Raw genomic sequence first — 16,683 nt, forward strand, 5'->3', positions numbered from 1 at the left:
ACTGGGTTGGGCTCAGCCCTCAAGCAGTTTCCAGGCCAGTAAAAAAAGGATTTAATATAAGGCACTGATACAGGAGGCCCTCCAAGCATTGTGGAATCATGTACTATCCCCTGCCCAGTCCTTTGACCATGTGCCCACCACTGAACCAGTTTCTATAACCAAACACTTGCAGATAGATGATAATCAAGATAAACAAAGCCCACATGACTCACACATGAGTGCTTGATATAGAGTAACTTGTACACTCTTGCACATGAGCCAACATACACCACACATAAATGCATGCACACAAGCAGCTTGACAAAAGCTTATTTGAAGTGTCTGTAACTTTAGCATTGAGAGACAATAACTTGCTTGTTTAACAGAAATAATAATAATAATCATAATAAAAATAATATTAATAGTCTATTCTCAAGATATAAGCCCCTGTTGCCCTAGCAAAAGAGCACTGCATTCTTAGCATAAGACTTGTGTCTCACCACTCCTTTTTAAATCCCTATTTCTGGTCCTAATGCACAACCAAGTGAATGGGTGCGTCCATTCATACTTATGGCACCTCATTGTGTGTTCAAGTTCAGGCATTCCAACATGAACCAAAAATTCAAAAAATAAAATAATAAATCACAACAAAACAGGAAAAAAAACATAGCCCCACTTTTTGTACCCTTTCAAGCCAGTCTGATACAGTAGACTCTATTTTGAAAAGCCCTTTACACTAACACTTTTGCATTAAATATTATATTATGTTTACACAATCAAAAGAGTTTGCAAAATACTACACGCTTCCCTTCTAAGAGTCTGAGGCACCGTAGAGCTTTTTGCATCAGTATCAAATCATTTTAAAAAATATCTATTTTTTGTATCTAAAATTGCTTTTTATTAATTTTTTTCCATTTATGGGAGCAATTTTTACTTGAAAATGAAGATAAAACTCTACAAAGACTAGCAAGCACTTTTTGTTGGGGTTGTTTGTTTTTTTGTCATTTTTGTTTTTTGTTGTTTTTTTCTTTTTTTTTCTTGAAGACTGATCACAGCGTTCCTGCAGCAAGCTCACAAGTTGATGTCTCGTACATCGGTTGGGGTGCTGGACTGGTCTTGGTCATCAAGTGCTTTGCCGCGCGGGCCACCCTGTTCCTGCTGCTGCTGTTTCTGCTGCTGCCGGCGGCCCTCCCTCAGGTTATTCATCAACACTCTTTCAATCTGCTCCTGGCATGCCTTTAACAGATCCTGCAATGCATCAGACACAAAGCATTATACAAACAGGCCACTTAAATAGCTGCAATGTCTATACTTATCCAGAATCACTTCATCAGTAGTACTGATAAGGCTGCACGATTAATCAAAATTAAATCGCAAAGGAGATAATTTGCGATTAGGCAGAAGCTGAGATTGTTATGCGTATCTTTTAGTGAAGCACGGTTCTGTGAACAGCAGTAAATCTCCATCCGAAGGCCAGAGGGTGCTCTCACGCTGAAACTCCAAATACACCTCGCTGAAGAAACCCAGGAAATCCCTATAGCGGTTGCTGAATAAACAGAAGATTTAACTGCTTTCATTAATTCAACGTGACTAATAAACACACAACTACGACAATATATGGTTTATCAGAGTTCGTCTTATTATAATTTTTACATCATCTCACAGAAGGATTTATTTCAAACACTCCACTGACGTTATGAAGTGAGTTTGGAGTAAAAACATGTTATCAAATGTGATAAATGTGGTAAACGGCTTTCATAATCGCAGAATAATTTCTTCAATTTCATAATCGCGCGATTAAATCACCTGTGATTATGAACGCGATTGTGCGTAGCTTGTCAGTGAACTACGGCTCTGTGTAGTAAACGCTGCTCCATCTGAAAGCACGTGCTGGAGAGTTACTGCTAATCACAGAACCGGCTTTACTGACAATATGCGCATGACAATCGCATTCAATTAATCGTGCAGCCCTAAGTATTGAGCAAATGCACATTCACACACAGTTGACTTGCAGGTTTTAGTCAAACCACAAAAATTATATATATATATATATATATATATTTATACAACAGTTCGTTCTGGTTCTCAAATCATTGAGAAATGAAAGGGATTAAGATGTCCCAGAGGCCTAATGCAAGAGGCCAGGGGGCCTAACACATGATCCTGTGTACCAAAAAAGCCTTGAAGTTCTTCTCAAAATAATTAGCAACTTTTCAGTTCCAAATAACATTTCGGTTGCAAATAACAGAGTCCTCATGACATTATGACTTTAGGCAAAGGAGCATTCTCATCTTGCCAGACCCAAAGTTTCCAACATTTAACCAACTTTTATAAACTGAGGTATGTCAGAGTTTTCACTGTGCATTTTCTCTTCCTGATTAGTTTCTCCATATGCAGAGCTTTAGCTTGTAAAGCTGTATTATAAGTATTCTAGAGGTGCACAAGGACACAAATTCATGGCTAAAACCATTTAAGTCCTCATTAAAAAAAAAAAAACGAAAGCCCAGTGAGCATAATTTACTGTAGCTACAGTAACAAACTTTACTGTAAACACCCAGTGCCAGGTGAATATGTATTGCCTTTTGCTTCTTTCTTAGAGAGACCTTAGAGTATTTGTGGAAACTTCAAGCCAATTTTTCAGCCTTCCTGGTTTGGCATGCATGTGTGTACCGTAGTGTTGCACAGAGTATGCTTCACAAGGTGTTTCTTGGGCTACACACACATTCCAAGGGCGACTGGAAGAGGCTGGCTGATGCTATCATATGTCTACTGGAAACTACAGGCACCACAAATGTCAGCAAGGTTCCTGGTGGCTAGGCTGGCAGCATTGTTTGGCATTAGGCTGACTTTCCTTCATACTCTGTCTGACCGCTCACCTCCCAACCTCTGCCTCAATCTGGATGGTCCTCATACACTAAGGTAAAGTACACAAAAATTTGTTTATTGAAGACTAGGTTTTTCTGCTGTACTTCTGATATTGATATCTCTCTGTTTTTCATATCTCTGATTTACCAATGGTGCTTTTCCACTGCGTGGTACAACTTGGCTCGGCACGACTCAGTTTGCGTTTCCACTGCAGTATAGTACCATTTTAAGTGGGCGGGATTATACACATGTCGTGGCCAAGAGCTGAGCGACCTCCAGAAAAACGTTTTCATTCTGCGTCGCCCAATTAAGCTCTCGCTGGATCCGCTCCTCAGCTATCAACAGACCATGAAACAGCCATTTTTTTGATTGTTTAAAAAAGGTGCACTCGTTCAAAACAGTTTCATTAAAAAAAAAACAGTTGCGTCCGATCCTACGCTGGCTGTGCTGATTTAAATCTAGCGGGTCTGGTGTCTCGTGTCGCAAGTTCAATGGTAGTGATGATTCACTCCGGCCAGTGATCAGCAGGGTTTACACGTCACATTTTGATAACGGTACGGCTCGCTTGGAACCTCAGCCGAGGTGGTACTGAAAAAAGTACCAGGTACTGTACCTAGTGGAAAACAACCCAAAAGTGAGCCGTACCATGCAGTGGAAAAGCACCACAACTGGTCAAACAATTCCATTTAGATAGGATCTCAAAGATTTTCTCAACACAATAATGCAAACAGTTCGATTGCACCACAGCCCCCTGCTACCACACAAGTTTGAATCAACATGAGGGTGAGTAAAGGATCATAGAGTGTTTGCTGTGTGAACATTTCTTATATGTTTTCCTTAAAGGGGTCCTATTATGCTCTTTTACAAAGTCTTGGTTTTGTTTTGGGGGTGTACTAGAAGAGGCTCTCATACTAGGTTGTTCGAAAAACACATTCTTCACATGTTTTACATTATTACAACACCTCTCTCCCCAGTCTGGCATGAACGGCTCCACTAATTCCTGTATCAAATGAAGGCCCGCCTTCTGAAATACGAAATGTGCTGTGATTGGTTAGCTGGGCCAGTGTGTGCTGTGATTGGCAGCACTCGGCGCCTGGTCAAGAAATGACATGCCCCTTACCATAGCTGCCTGCAAGCTACAGTGTAAATACTGTGTGTCAAAATCAAATCAATTTGAGCGCGATTTAAACCCGGATGATTGTAACCACTCGTAAGTTCGTCTGCCTTGGGAAAGCTAGTGTGTCTCCGACATAGTGATAACACTCGTTGCCTTCTCTAGTGCAGTCTCATCCCAATCGTTGATATTTGTGATATCACAAATCCCGGAAAATATGCATTGTAGTCTAAATGAGTCGTTCGTTGTAGTTTTTGAAAAGTGATTTCTGTTAAATAAAATATCTCCTTTTGAAGTGGACTTTGAGTTTTGCAACTTTGCAGATCTTTTTTATGCTCAAACAGCAACATTACAGACTAGCTAAAGTTGAAAAAGTGAAAAAGCATAATAGGACCCCTTTAAGGTATAGCTCAGGGTGAGCAGGGTAATGTGTATACACCATACCTGTATGTTTTCAAAGGTATGGCTTTGTTGGCATCCTGCAATGGACCAGGCAGTTCATTTATTCTGCCCTGGACCTCAGACACTGAGCACCTTTACTGCGGTGGAGGACTATTTGTTTTCCCTCTGCTATGGTGTACGACTTCACACACCACATGCTGGGGCAGCAGGCGTTCTACCAGCAGCAGTGCACTCTAGGGTATCTTGGGGAGGGTTGACCTCTTCAGGTCAGGGCAGGAATTAAATGTGTTTCCTGGGTTCTTCTCTTAACCCTTATTTTCTATTCTCGTTTGCTTTTATTTCCCCCCTAAATATAAACTAAAGGACCTAAACAAAGCTGAATGATCATGAGGTGGTCGCTCGTGCGACACTGTGTGAATTTGTATGCAAGTCATATGCATAAAGCCATAGCATCCCTGACACATTCCCCTAGCCCAGCAGATTCTTTCCTTACAGTCTCTCAGTCAGGGTCAATGCCATTTCACTTCCAGTAATTCAGTGGCTGAATGTGAAATTGAATTGGAGCTGGACCCAAGCCCATTGAGTAAATAGGGGAAATGCACAACCTCCTCTCACAGTCCTACAGGCACAGCAACACTCACCCCACAGATTACCAATAGTATTGCTGTCCCATCCTATCACCAAACAAAACAGAATCTTATCATGGTCCCCATGCATTGTACCTTGTATCATAATGATTTATTAAAGTTTTTAGTAAAATTAATTGTCAGAGCACCAATACTCACAACTTCTGTGTTTGTGATCTTGGCGAGTAACTCTGTTAGGTTGTCTCCCCACAGTGAGCGGTTAGTGCTGTTAAGCTGCAGGCCACAGATAGCTGCTGCCACGCTTCCCGTTGCAATCATGGATGGAGGGTGCATGACAAAGTTGAAATCTGAGGAAAGAGCAAACCACGCATTAAGATCTGTCTCGCTCGGAGTTCATAAACATTGACTTTATCAGACTTTTCTGCAGTATTTTGAATAGTTATATGAAATATTATGAAATTAATAAAATAGGAAACACTAATAAGTAAAGCCCTTTACATTAGGTCTGTGCACAGTCCTTTGCTAATGACCGCAGCCCAGGATAATGAGGGTTCACTTGGCTTGAAAAGAATAAGAAAAGCACCCCCACTCCCCCATCCCTCTCCTCCAGTCACCCTTTACAGATCGGCCCCTTTTCTTCCAGCTCCTAAGTAAATCGTGTGCTCCCTGAAAAAAAGCCCTATAGCCTTCGGAAAGGATGGAATAAAGAGCCACAGTCCCTCTGCCAGTCCTCACTGCTGTAGGTCCTTTTTCCACGTGTGGTCACAGGCGTACATCTCAAAGACCAATAACCTTGTTAGCTTTCTCACTGTCATTCATAATGCAAATAAGACAGCTTGTGAATGGGCCTGAAGCCGAAAAAGACGACTGACTGCAAGAGAGAGGGGGAGAGGGGGAGAGGGAGAAAGAGGAAAAGAGAAAGAAACAAACAGCTTAGGCTGTCTGCCCCCTGCCTCATTGATTTCTGTCTTTCTTCTTTTTTCTACAGCTCCCCCTCTCCCTTTATCAAACAGTTTTTTCAACACATTTTTTTCCAGAAACATACCCCTAAGGTTGAATGGCACACATGCTCTAGCTTTGTTGTTACAACAGCTCTGAATTTGTATCAGAGTTGCTGCTATCTTTTAGCATATTAATTGAGTGTGACCACTGATGGACCTGGGTCTAGTGAGCAAGAGAGTGTGGCTTCATTGTCTGAAACCATCACCTCATCTCATCCAATTGAGAGATGCAACATCAAGCCCTCTCTGTGGATTCCAATTCAACCCAACAGCCAGCACAAAAGATGGGTGTTGGGGGAGGGTGTTGTTGGGTTTTAGACAGCAGGGGCGGCTGAGGGGGGCACTAAGCATCATTCTTTAGTCAGTGTCCAGACCTTCATAAGGTTTTGGCAGAAGAAAAGACCCTCCTACCCACCTCATTCCTCTGATGCAGGGCCACCTCTGGGCTCATGGTCCCACACTCCCTGGCAGTCTTTGCATTACCATATTGCCATATTCAATTGCAAAGCAAACTGTGTGTGATGGCTCTAAGGGGGATTTTTCTTCTCTTTTCTTTTTAGAAAAAAAAAAATCAAAGCCATGGGGCCTTTGATAACTGAAGAGCATGCCTTAATTTCCATCTTAACATTCAAAGCCAGCCATTTTCTCATTTTGCAGCTCAGTGTTGACAAATAAATGAACGTATTATACACTCTTCCCTTTGTAGTAATTCCGGGCCAGAGAAAATTGTATTAAAAGAAGTTCTGGTCAAGCGGAAGAAGACAAAACCAACCACATTGCAACTCTTTGAGTCTTTTGCAGTAGGGAGAAAATAGCATACAGTGGAAATTGGGTGCCCACATACAACTTGCATGTGCTGAGTGGGTTGCAATCTGATTTTTCACACTCTAGACAAGACAAGTTTGTCGAGGGAACAAGAGTATGCGCGTGCTAGTGGCAGAGCTGGACGCTCTGGTTTGTGAGAGTGGTAAGGGAAGAAGAATGGCTGTATTCTACACGCCTTCATTGATATTCATGCAGAGGATAAACAGTGTATGTAGCTGAGTGGGGACGCCTGTGATGGAAGGCTCCTAGTATGCAGCGGCTGGCTGGCCTGGTATACCAGCCTCTCACCCCCTTCAATGGACCATTCTCCTGCCCTCGCCACACTGCATACCCAGACCTGTGCCAACACAGCAAGCTCCTTGGTGGATGCAATGTGCTGTATTCGCATTTAACTTGTAAATTAATTAAGCGTCCGGAAAGTTGAGGAACAGCCAATGAAGCCGCTGATTTGAGGGGCAATAAATCAAGTGCCAGACGCACATGCAGATGCACAGGTTTGCGTTAACAGAAAGTCTTGTTTCAAGCAGCCATGTTCGACCTGACTGATAAAGATCAAACATAAACATGAATTTGGCATTACAGTTTAACACTCAGTCAAATGGAAAGTCAGGTAAAGCATGCAAGTTAAGATCTTAAAGTCACAGAGTTAACAGAATAACAGAGTAAACCTGTAACACAAATGTTCAACTAAATGCTAATGGTTTGTTAAACCTACAACATAGAATATAAAATGATTTTAAAAAAATTCCTTGGTATGTTGTGTCTCATTATGCATTAAAAAATTCTCATTAAAATAATCGAATGTCTGGGACATTTATGTATAGCATTACTTCATAGAATTGTATTACATTAACTGTCTATTGTCATTTTTTGAAAATGGTCCAATCTGCCACAAATCTTCAAGTAATTTCATCATCAAAAGCAGCATGTTGGTTTGGCCTGTCAAACCATAGTAAAAACAGATGAATTAAAAACAAGAACTCTCTTTGACTGTTAAAATCCTGTAACAACTTGTTTCAGTCTTGCTCCAGTGCAGAGTCTTGAGCAACAGCAGTCAGGCTGGTGTGGGAGGAAACAGAGCCTCTTGAATGAGAAATGACATGAATTGGTAGATTTAATTTTCAGCCCTGCTGAACTCTCCACCAGTCATTAGTTATTTCTCTGATATGTAAAGATCTGAAGAGCAGCAAGATTATCGAATATGATAGTGTTTCTCAGGTATGTTCCTATACATCTACAAACAATCTAAGATGGAGAAGTAAAGGGGGTGCTGGGTGTTAAACAGTTAGAATGGGGTATAATTGCTTTTAATGAGCTTGTTCCTGTGCAAGCCTTCTACAGACTGCCCTCCGGTGAAATGTTATATTGGGTTCTCCTTCTGCACTGACCCTTACATGCCTCTCCATATGAAATGGAGGGCTGTTCCTTTTGTCTCCTTTCTTGCGGTCTCTAGCCGAGCCTTCCAGTCATTTGCATATCTCTGAAAGGCCCCTCCATATTATTAATTAATACTGAACTGGTCTACTCTGCCTGACCAAATCTCGCAGAGTGCTCTGAACGGAACTGTTTTATCAAAAGAGAAGAACCATTAAAAATCAGCTATCGTCTTTCCACACTCTTTTCTTCCTTTCTCATTCAGATACAGGGGCCTTGATTTATGCATGTCTCAGAAAAGAAGGGGACGTAGAATTCTCTGCAAATAAAGCAAACTGTACAGAAGAAAGAAAAGCAGCAGTCAAGACATCTGCTCAGCAATTAAAATCTTTTGGATACCCCTTAAATCCCTGTTGTTAAACTAGTAACTAGATTGTGTATATAACAACCAGGGGATGTTTCACTAGCTTCTGAATTTTTCCAGCATCTAAAAACCAAGCTATACCGCTAAATTATTCATATTATCCCAGTTATCATCAGTGTCCATCCTGTCAAGCACAAGAGATTCTTATCCAGTTTTCATGGATCATGTTCATGTCAGGGCAGTTGCACAAACCAACAGGAGATTCAAAAGCTCCATGTTTAAAGACCTGCCAGCTCCTCCTACTAATCCCTCTTCCCTCATATCCCACTTTCCCAAAGTCAGAGTCACTACTGAGGTTCTTGGGGAGCTGAGCAACCCCAGGGAGGAAGAGAAAGGCCTGAGGGAAGAAGGGTGGTGCACTGGATCCCATTACCGCCTATGGTGATGTTGGGTGCAGGCTTGGCTGGGAGAACCAGCCCCACAAAGGCTCCTGATTATGGGAAAGTCATCATGCCCTGGAGCATCTGGGAGGCGTGAGAAGAGGGGATAAGATATGAAAACATGACATGCTTCACTATTTGGCTCGGCTAGAACAATACACTCCTCGCGTTTTCTCACCCTCCTCTCATCTCCATGTTTGATCTGCTAAAGGTGGTCCACCTCTAAGAGCAGGAATGGTCTAACCACTGGCTCACCAGCACACAGGAATGTCCTTAACTATACAACTGCCCTTTGAAGTGTCACTGCATTCAGGCCTAGCCACTGATACGCCCGCCAAACATACCAGGCAAGCACATAAAGCTTCCAGAGAAATTCTCTCCATTACACATCGCTATTTCAGTCCACATAGTTTCTCATGAATGTAATGAGACGGCATCTGATAATTTGCCTGCAACGAGAACCTGAATATAGTTGCCATAGATACTAAAACCACAGAAGTCGGCTTTAGTTTCAGGTTTTGCAAAGAAAAAAACTAGATGTTTTGCAACACATCACTTATTGAAGTGATGATGCAACAACTTGATTAGGCAGTCGATCTTTATCACTCATACTTAAAAACATGAATGGAAGACAAATACAAGTTGCAAAACATATATATTTTTTTAATTTATGGACTAACCATGAACACGGTAGCTAATGATAAACCTAATTTCTAGATTGTGGAAAACACTGGCTACTTTACAAATTTATTGTACAAATATACGTGAGAGAATATTCGTTTTAAAACATGGCAGGATAGGTTATATGCAGCACTACACAAATTAGCAGTTAAACATTCTTTGCGGGCAATTATTTATTTATAAACATCTACTGAATACACTACCTGTTGCACAAAGGGCGATGAAAGTCTGCACATGTTTACGGATCAGGTCCAGTTTATCCTCAGGCAGCGGAAGTTTCCTCATAATGTGCTCAATAAAGTCATTGGGAGTGACAGCAGCCAGATTCCACTTCAATTTGCCCAGAACAACCAGCTCCCATTCCTTTGAAAGAAGGTTTGAGGAAAGAAGCAAAATCATTACAGATTCAAACCTAAATCATTTGTGTGATCGAAATCAATTAGCAGTACCTGAGGTATTCAGATCTTAAGGTTAATTTAACTGGAATGGCAAATTGCATCTTCTTAAGTGACAATGTCTCTATATGTTTTCCTTCACTACACTGTTAAGACACTGGATGCTGGGGCTAATGTTCTCTATCAACCATCCGGACAAAAGGTCTAAAAAATGATTTACTGGAGATAAGGTACTAAATGTGTTCAAACACTGCTGTTACTCATCTGAATGTTTATGTTAAACATTTAAGCCAGTTATGATTGCACAAAATCTAGCATCAGCAAATCTCCTCCAGGACATGGTTTGGTCTTGGCTACGCAAAGATACAAGCTGAAATCCTAAAAGCTATAAGGCTGAATGCAGGCACACTTGAGTTGAAAAATGGGTCACTCAGATTGCCCAGTCACTTTACAGAGAATGTCCAGCATCGGGTACTTTCCTCCTTAGCATAGAAGTGTAATTGTGAGAGTGTTTTATAGCAATCTGTCAAGTCAAAAGAGGTCTGAGTACACATTAAATGTAGGACCTGTCATTAGCCCATTTGCAACCACAAACACATTAATTTGAAACCTTATTATATATGTAAAAGGCTTGTAATTAGATTGAACTGTAACCTCAGTGGAATAAACAAGGCTCAATAATGACCCTGAATGTGACTGTACAACACTGCTGATGACGCTATTTCGTCTTTTGGGGGCACTCTTGATGCATAACATGAACTTGGTTTGACCTAACTCACAGTGACAAATATAAACGTAAGTCATTTGGCTTCGGTCAACAAGAAGACAGCATCCTTCAAATAACCACTCCCCCTTCCTGTTTGAAGTGGGGTGAGTAACAGGGGAGCAAGTGACTAACTGGGGAAAACTAACTTGCACTCGTTAGGACAGTCCTTATGACTGAGCGCCTCGTTCAGATGGAGGTGGTTTTTCTCCACAAGTGAACCACATGCACTTTAGTCATGAGATGGCCCAATATGGTTGCCATTACCTTCTAAGACATACAGTATAGGCATTTACAACTGCTCTAAAGCACCCACAAAGGATTAAGTTGAACGTATACCCCTGCAAGTGAGAAGGAATACAATGGAAGCCATCTGCTGATGCATGATTTCTCCACTTCCTCTCTTTGCTGGATTTCACTGGTGAGTCACTCACCCAAAAGTACAAACAGCTACACATTCTTGTCAGGTTCTTTTCTCAGGGGAGGTTCCTGGTGTGAACATGAAGCCTGGTGACATGTTGGAGCCACATTTACTCAATAAAAACCATCGACTCCTGGTACACCATGAGAGGTATGATGGAATGTAAATTATGAGCAGAGGCGTTCTCCAAAAAAAATAAAAAATTACATGCTAATGTGAAAATGAGCCTTTGTGTTCTAACTGATCTGTGAAGTTTGGGCAGTAAAAAGTTGTATGCATTATCAGTTTGGTGTGTGTTGCTTTGTTCTTAAAAATATATCAACTCAAAATTTAAATGTACTCACCCTCTTGTTTTTTTTTATTATAAATAAATACAACACATCAATGGGGTCCGATCATTCTTGTTTTGGACCCCATTGACTTTGATTGTATGGACAAACATTCTTAAAATATCTTCTGAATAAGAAAGAAAGTCAATCAGGCTTGGAGTGAAATGAGGTTGAGTAGATGTTGACTTTTGACATTTTCATTTTTGGTTAAACTGTCCTAATTAACTAAAGAAACAATTTTGGCAACTACTGAAGATTCAACACTACATAAGATGTAAGCAAATGATTGTGTTCCTCCTGTACTGTCCAACTCAATCTTTGGTCATATTCTAAGCAGACTGTTGAACCTTTATGAGGCCATAAATTACCACAAATACCAGTTTTAAGTAACTTAAGGACACCATTTTTTCCCCTGTCAACCATCAACTCAGCAGTCCAGTGTCACCTCACAAGTGCTCTGAGGCCAGCCCTAAAACTCACTGATACTTTTGCAACAAGTATGCAGGAACCACTTCCTCCTTTTGAGCCCTCCAGTCGTACCTCCAGGCTGTCACTGAACTTCTTGCCAGCTACCAAGGACAAAAATTAAGATGTGACTGACGGCTGATCTTCAGCTTCCTGTATTTGTTGGACTTCGCAGACCAGCAGAAGCTCCAACAACAACAATAAATATAACTAATAAATCATAACAAGAGGTCAGGCTGAGGGGAGGTTGCCCACAGCAGCAATTTGCTGAGGATAAATAAAATAATTTTTATCTTTGGCCTGAGCTACTAGAGAACTGCTCATTTCCGCCAGAAAGACACTGATGAGCCAGTAGTGTCAAGAGCTGAGGAAAAACCAAGTGCAGTTGTAACATATTCAAAAGTTTTCATGCCACATTGTACTGTATTTCCCCTTGACACTGAGTAATGAAAAATTTACTAGCAAATGTTGCCTTTGCGTCTTCAGAATTTCTTTTAAGACATATATATATATATGTGTGTGTATAAGTTTGTGTATGAAAAGACACTGAATGATGATTAGTTAATTAGACAATGACGAGTAGTCAGTAGACTGTATCTTTCAATTGACAGAGCCTTAAATCACTGGACTCCTGCAAGACTATCAATATTCATCCAATACATACAGGTGGGACAAGACTTCAGCCCTGATGAAGCTGTGGGATGCATAGTTGCCACTAGATGGCGTAATAGCTCTGTCATGCATGGACTCTTAACACCCTTGAGTTGATATTTGAATGTTTGTGGAGAACATCCATCTGTTGGTAGAATATTTAGTCAAACAGAACCTAGTCTTTGGTGTAGACTAATTTTAATTCTTATGGCATTGATTTGTAAACATACACACTATGAAAAATTCCATCACAAATTAAAGTAGGCCTATACAAGTATCTGCATAACCTGAAATTTTATTTTAAGTGGGATGACTAGCCTACTAAACGATTGAGTGTACCCATAACAGCAGTATAGGCCTATACTGTAATGTAAACAAATAAACACTTAGCAATAGTATATATTGAGGAAAACTGTGAATAAGGTATGTAGCCAATTTTCTGGCAGTCACTGCAAAATGCAAAGAGTTTATTTGGTGCTTACCAGCAGTTCCTGCGGTCTGATTGAGTTATCAGTGTAGATGCACAGCTTCTCTGCAGTTAATGGACGCGTCTCTTTCAATTTAGACGCAAGAAACATGCACACTGCGCCGAGCAACTGCAAGTTACATTTTCTTGTTGGTACCACCGATAAAAATCGGTCCAAGTAGTTCATAGCCAGTGGAAAAACTTCTTCCTCGCATTTCTGTTCCTCGCAGACCTGGAAAGGGCAGGGCATAACTTAATAAGTTCAGAGGAAAATATGCACGTGGCGCAACAAAATTAGTCTAATTTATAAGACTCGCAATGGCTATATGACTCGCAATGACTATATATGCATCAAATAATTATGCCGATTAAACGAAATACGTAGTATTGTCCATCAGTTGCATAGATAACAGGTTGTAAATCGTCACGGTAACATTAGATATTGATTTTAAAAAAAGTGCAATTTCTGTCTTGTGGTTATAAATGTATGAATTTAATGGATGAAAAGGGGACTCTAACATCTTTGTCAATAGACTCACATTCCTTTGGTTCATTCAGTAAGAAATGAATTCAAGTCACAATCGCCCGAGCCAAAAAACACCCATGCAACAGTACGGGATCTGTTTTTTTAATTCGTCATATTTTCATAAAATAATTAAAAATATAAATAAATTGTCTAGGTCTACTATTCATACCTCTAAATATTCACCAACCCTTTTCACATCATTCCCGACAATTGAGAAGCAATCAAATCGATTTTTTATATGATTAAAACATGATTTTTTAAACGAAGTAGCATGCGGTCTTAGAAGAGTGCGTCACCATCGGACCGAAATATTTTTTTCAAAAAAATTTATAAATTCTCCTGCTCGATTCACCTGACAATTTAAGACATGAAAATAAAGCTAAGGTCCTCCCCTAACGTTTTCAACATTCAGAGATTAGGAATATGAAAGATTCTGATAAAAACCGAACTTAATTCCAAGGCAATAGACTTCGATCAGCATGGGTTAAGAAGCAGTGCGGGCCCTCGCCCCTTCCGCAACCATAGATTTCAAAAAATTTTACAAAATTATAGAAACGTAATTCCCAATATATTCAACCATGAATATGTACCGTAAACGCTCATTTATCAAGTCATGCACACGTAAAGAGTTGTTATGATCATTTTGTTGCGATAAAGTTGTTGTGAAAGAAAAACCAACATGGCGATGGTTAGATGTAGCACAGCGGCAAGCATTGAAGTGCATACGTGTGCATGGAAATATTTATCCCAAAAATAAATAAATAACATTAAGCACGATTCTGTGCTCTGTGTTAACGGAACCGAAAACTTTGAGAAATATGCGCTTTTGATCACTGACATGTCGATATCAGCCATCCCCCTGAAAATCTAATCGTGAACTTGGTCCAAAATCAGCGTTTATGACTGCAATAAAATAAATAGCCCGACCAAATCGGATCTGCCATTTCGGAAATATTAAGGAAGCTCCTTTACTTGCATTCCACAATGCTTGCATGACAGAATAAAGGAGAAAACACTTTGCTAGACGTTTTGAAGATACGGTGTAAGCACGGAAATGATCGGATAAGTACAAACCTCCAACATCCAAGTTGCCACCATCCTCCGCATAAAGGGCTGAATTTCTTTCTGAACGCATTTAAAATATGAACACTGGGGAAGAAACCTCTCTTCGATGGTCAACAAGCTCTGTAGTACCCTGTCATCATATAGAAGATTCGGGTCAGGAAGGGCTCTTATAATGGTGTCCATCTCGAGACAAAGCAGTTCCATGATTGTTACAGTCCTTTTCGATCTCAAATAAGCCTACAAACAGTCAAATACAATGGTTGCGAAATGTCAAAAAGAGCAGAAAGGACTTCTCGGGCACATAAAACCAGTCTATAAGGCTGTCCAGGTTAGTCCTGATCCTTTTGCAAACTTTTCCCCACTAGTCTCTTTCTCTGCTCTGCTCCTCTCGCTGCAACATTTGAGGTCTGCAGATGTAAGGCTGTGTGACGCAAGCCTCATCTTATTATTGGCCAGACGCAACATGCTCGGTCTTCCTCTTCTTTTCCAGCCCTCTTGCTCTGGTTATCAATAGCCCCCACAAGATGATCAAGAATTGCAATATTGGCTGATGTATTTATGGATCATGCGAGATGTTCATCATTAGTTAACTTACCCATTAATGCGCAACTACTTTAACTACACTGGGTAAACATAAACATAAACACAGCGCACCCAACGCAACACTCAACTTATATATAGTATCTCAAAGTGTTCTAAAAAAGTGGTTTGGAGTTTTTATGACGTTATTTCGTATCAAATAATATGCATATAATATTCATATCCTAGTTGACCAATATAGGCTAGTTGTGCCAAGCAGACATTTGCGCAAATTAGACCAATAAACGGTCAAAAACCTTTCTTTTTGACTTTAAGGACACTAAAACGCCACATCGTCATCACAAAGTCGAAATAGAGCTATCTTACATGAAGCTGCAACGCCTGTGGTCAACGAGATAGCTTTCTAGGAAATGCAGCGAAAGCATGAAACAACGCTCGCTCGTTAGAGATGGCAGCGGAATGATAGTTATTCGCTTGAGCTGCCCCCAGTGTATTATATGAAGCGTTATTATCGTCTCTATTTAGGATCAAAAAGCCAAGCCTCAAAAGGAGATGTGAGCGTTCCAAAATTGTGATCTGCTGTGCAGGTGACGGATTTCAACATGCATAACGCACAAGCTCATTGAGAAAGTCACTTAAGCAGCAAATGAATCAAAGCAGTTCAACATTTCGTATAGGCTAATAGGGAAATCAGAATTAAATAGCGTTAGTGTGTCTTCAAAGACCTTCTAGAGAACATCTACAGTGAGTTATTGATCACGGAGCATCTCGAGGTTCTCCAGCCTCTAACAGTGAAGAACTCATCAGACCGCAGCTATGTGCTTTTGCAACAGTTGTTTCGTTTCAACACTTCTAAATGTGATAGGAAATGTCTCTTTAAAACTTTTTTCTCTCTCGCTGTAGATTGTTTCCTCCCATTTTGTCAACTTCCAATAGTTCTTCTGCGCGCGTCTGAGGCTTTCAGATTGTTACTGGGCAGACTTTGTCTGTGAAAGTTCACCATTCTCAAGTGCCAGGAAGAACCTAATCTATGTTGCTGATCACCTGATGAACGCTGCTACTTCTCAAGAGTCTGCCGCGTGCAGATGCCATAAATAAATGTATTCAAATGTAGCAGAGCGACAGCAATATCTGCAGCCCTCAGAGTGATGCTCTGAGAAACTCAAAGATATTTTAATTATAAAAGTGATACAGATGATAAAATGATTACAATTTATGCTTAAAGGGCAAAAAATGTAATAAAAATATATTCTATTATTTTCCAAGTTAGTCTGCTCATAAGTCTATATTTTTATAATATTACTTAACCCTTATGAATTTAAATTAACAGAGCATGCTAAAATGATTTCTTTCAGCAACAGCATGGAATTTAGGGATAATTAAGCAATTTCAATTACTCAAATGCTGAAACATCTAGTCATTTAATTTCC

The 16,683-nt window shown here is 40.3% G+C and overlaps 1 protein-coding gene across 1 annotated transcript; it reads right to left on the reverse strand.

Annotated features, from left to right (window-relative positions):
• On the reverse strand, positions 1-15,123 carry LOC107572660 (G1/S-specific cyclin-D2-like). Its single transcript, XM_016259095.1, has 5 exons — positions 14,723-15,123; positions 13,139-13,354; positions 9,836-9,995; positions 5,146-5,294; positions 1-1,227 (listed from the first exon to the last, which is right to left on the reverse strand). The coding sequence occupies exons 1-5, from the start codon at positions 14,915-14,917 to the stop codon at positions 1,051-1,053; spliced, it is 897 nt and encodes a 298-aa protein (XP_016114581.1). The 5' UTR covers positions 14,918-15,123; the 3' UTR covers positions 1-1,050.
• Positions 15,124-16,683: the final 1,560 nt, after the last annotated feature.

This window comes from Sinocyclocheilus grahami, unplaced genomic scaffold (assembly GCF_001515645.1).
Source record: "Sinocyclocheilus grahami isolate Dianchi unplaced genomic scaffold, SAMN03320097.WGS_v1.1 scaffold30.1, whole genome shotgun sequence".
NCBI lineage: Eukaryota > Metazoa > Chordata > Actinopteri > Cypriniformes > Cyprinidae > Sinocyclocheilus > Sinocyclocheilus grahami.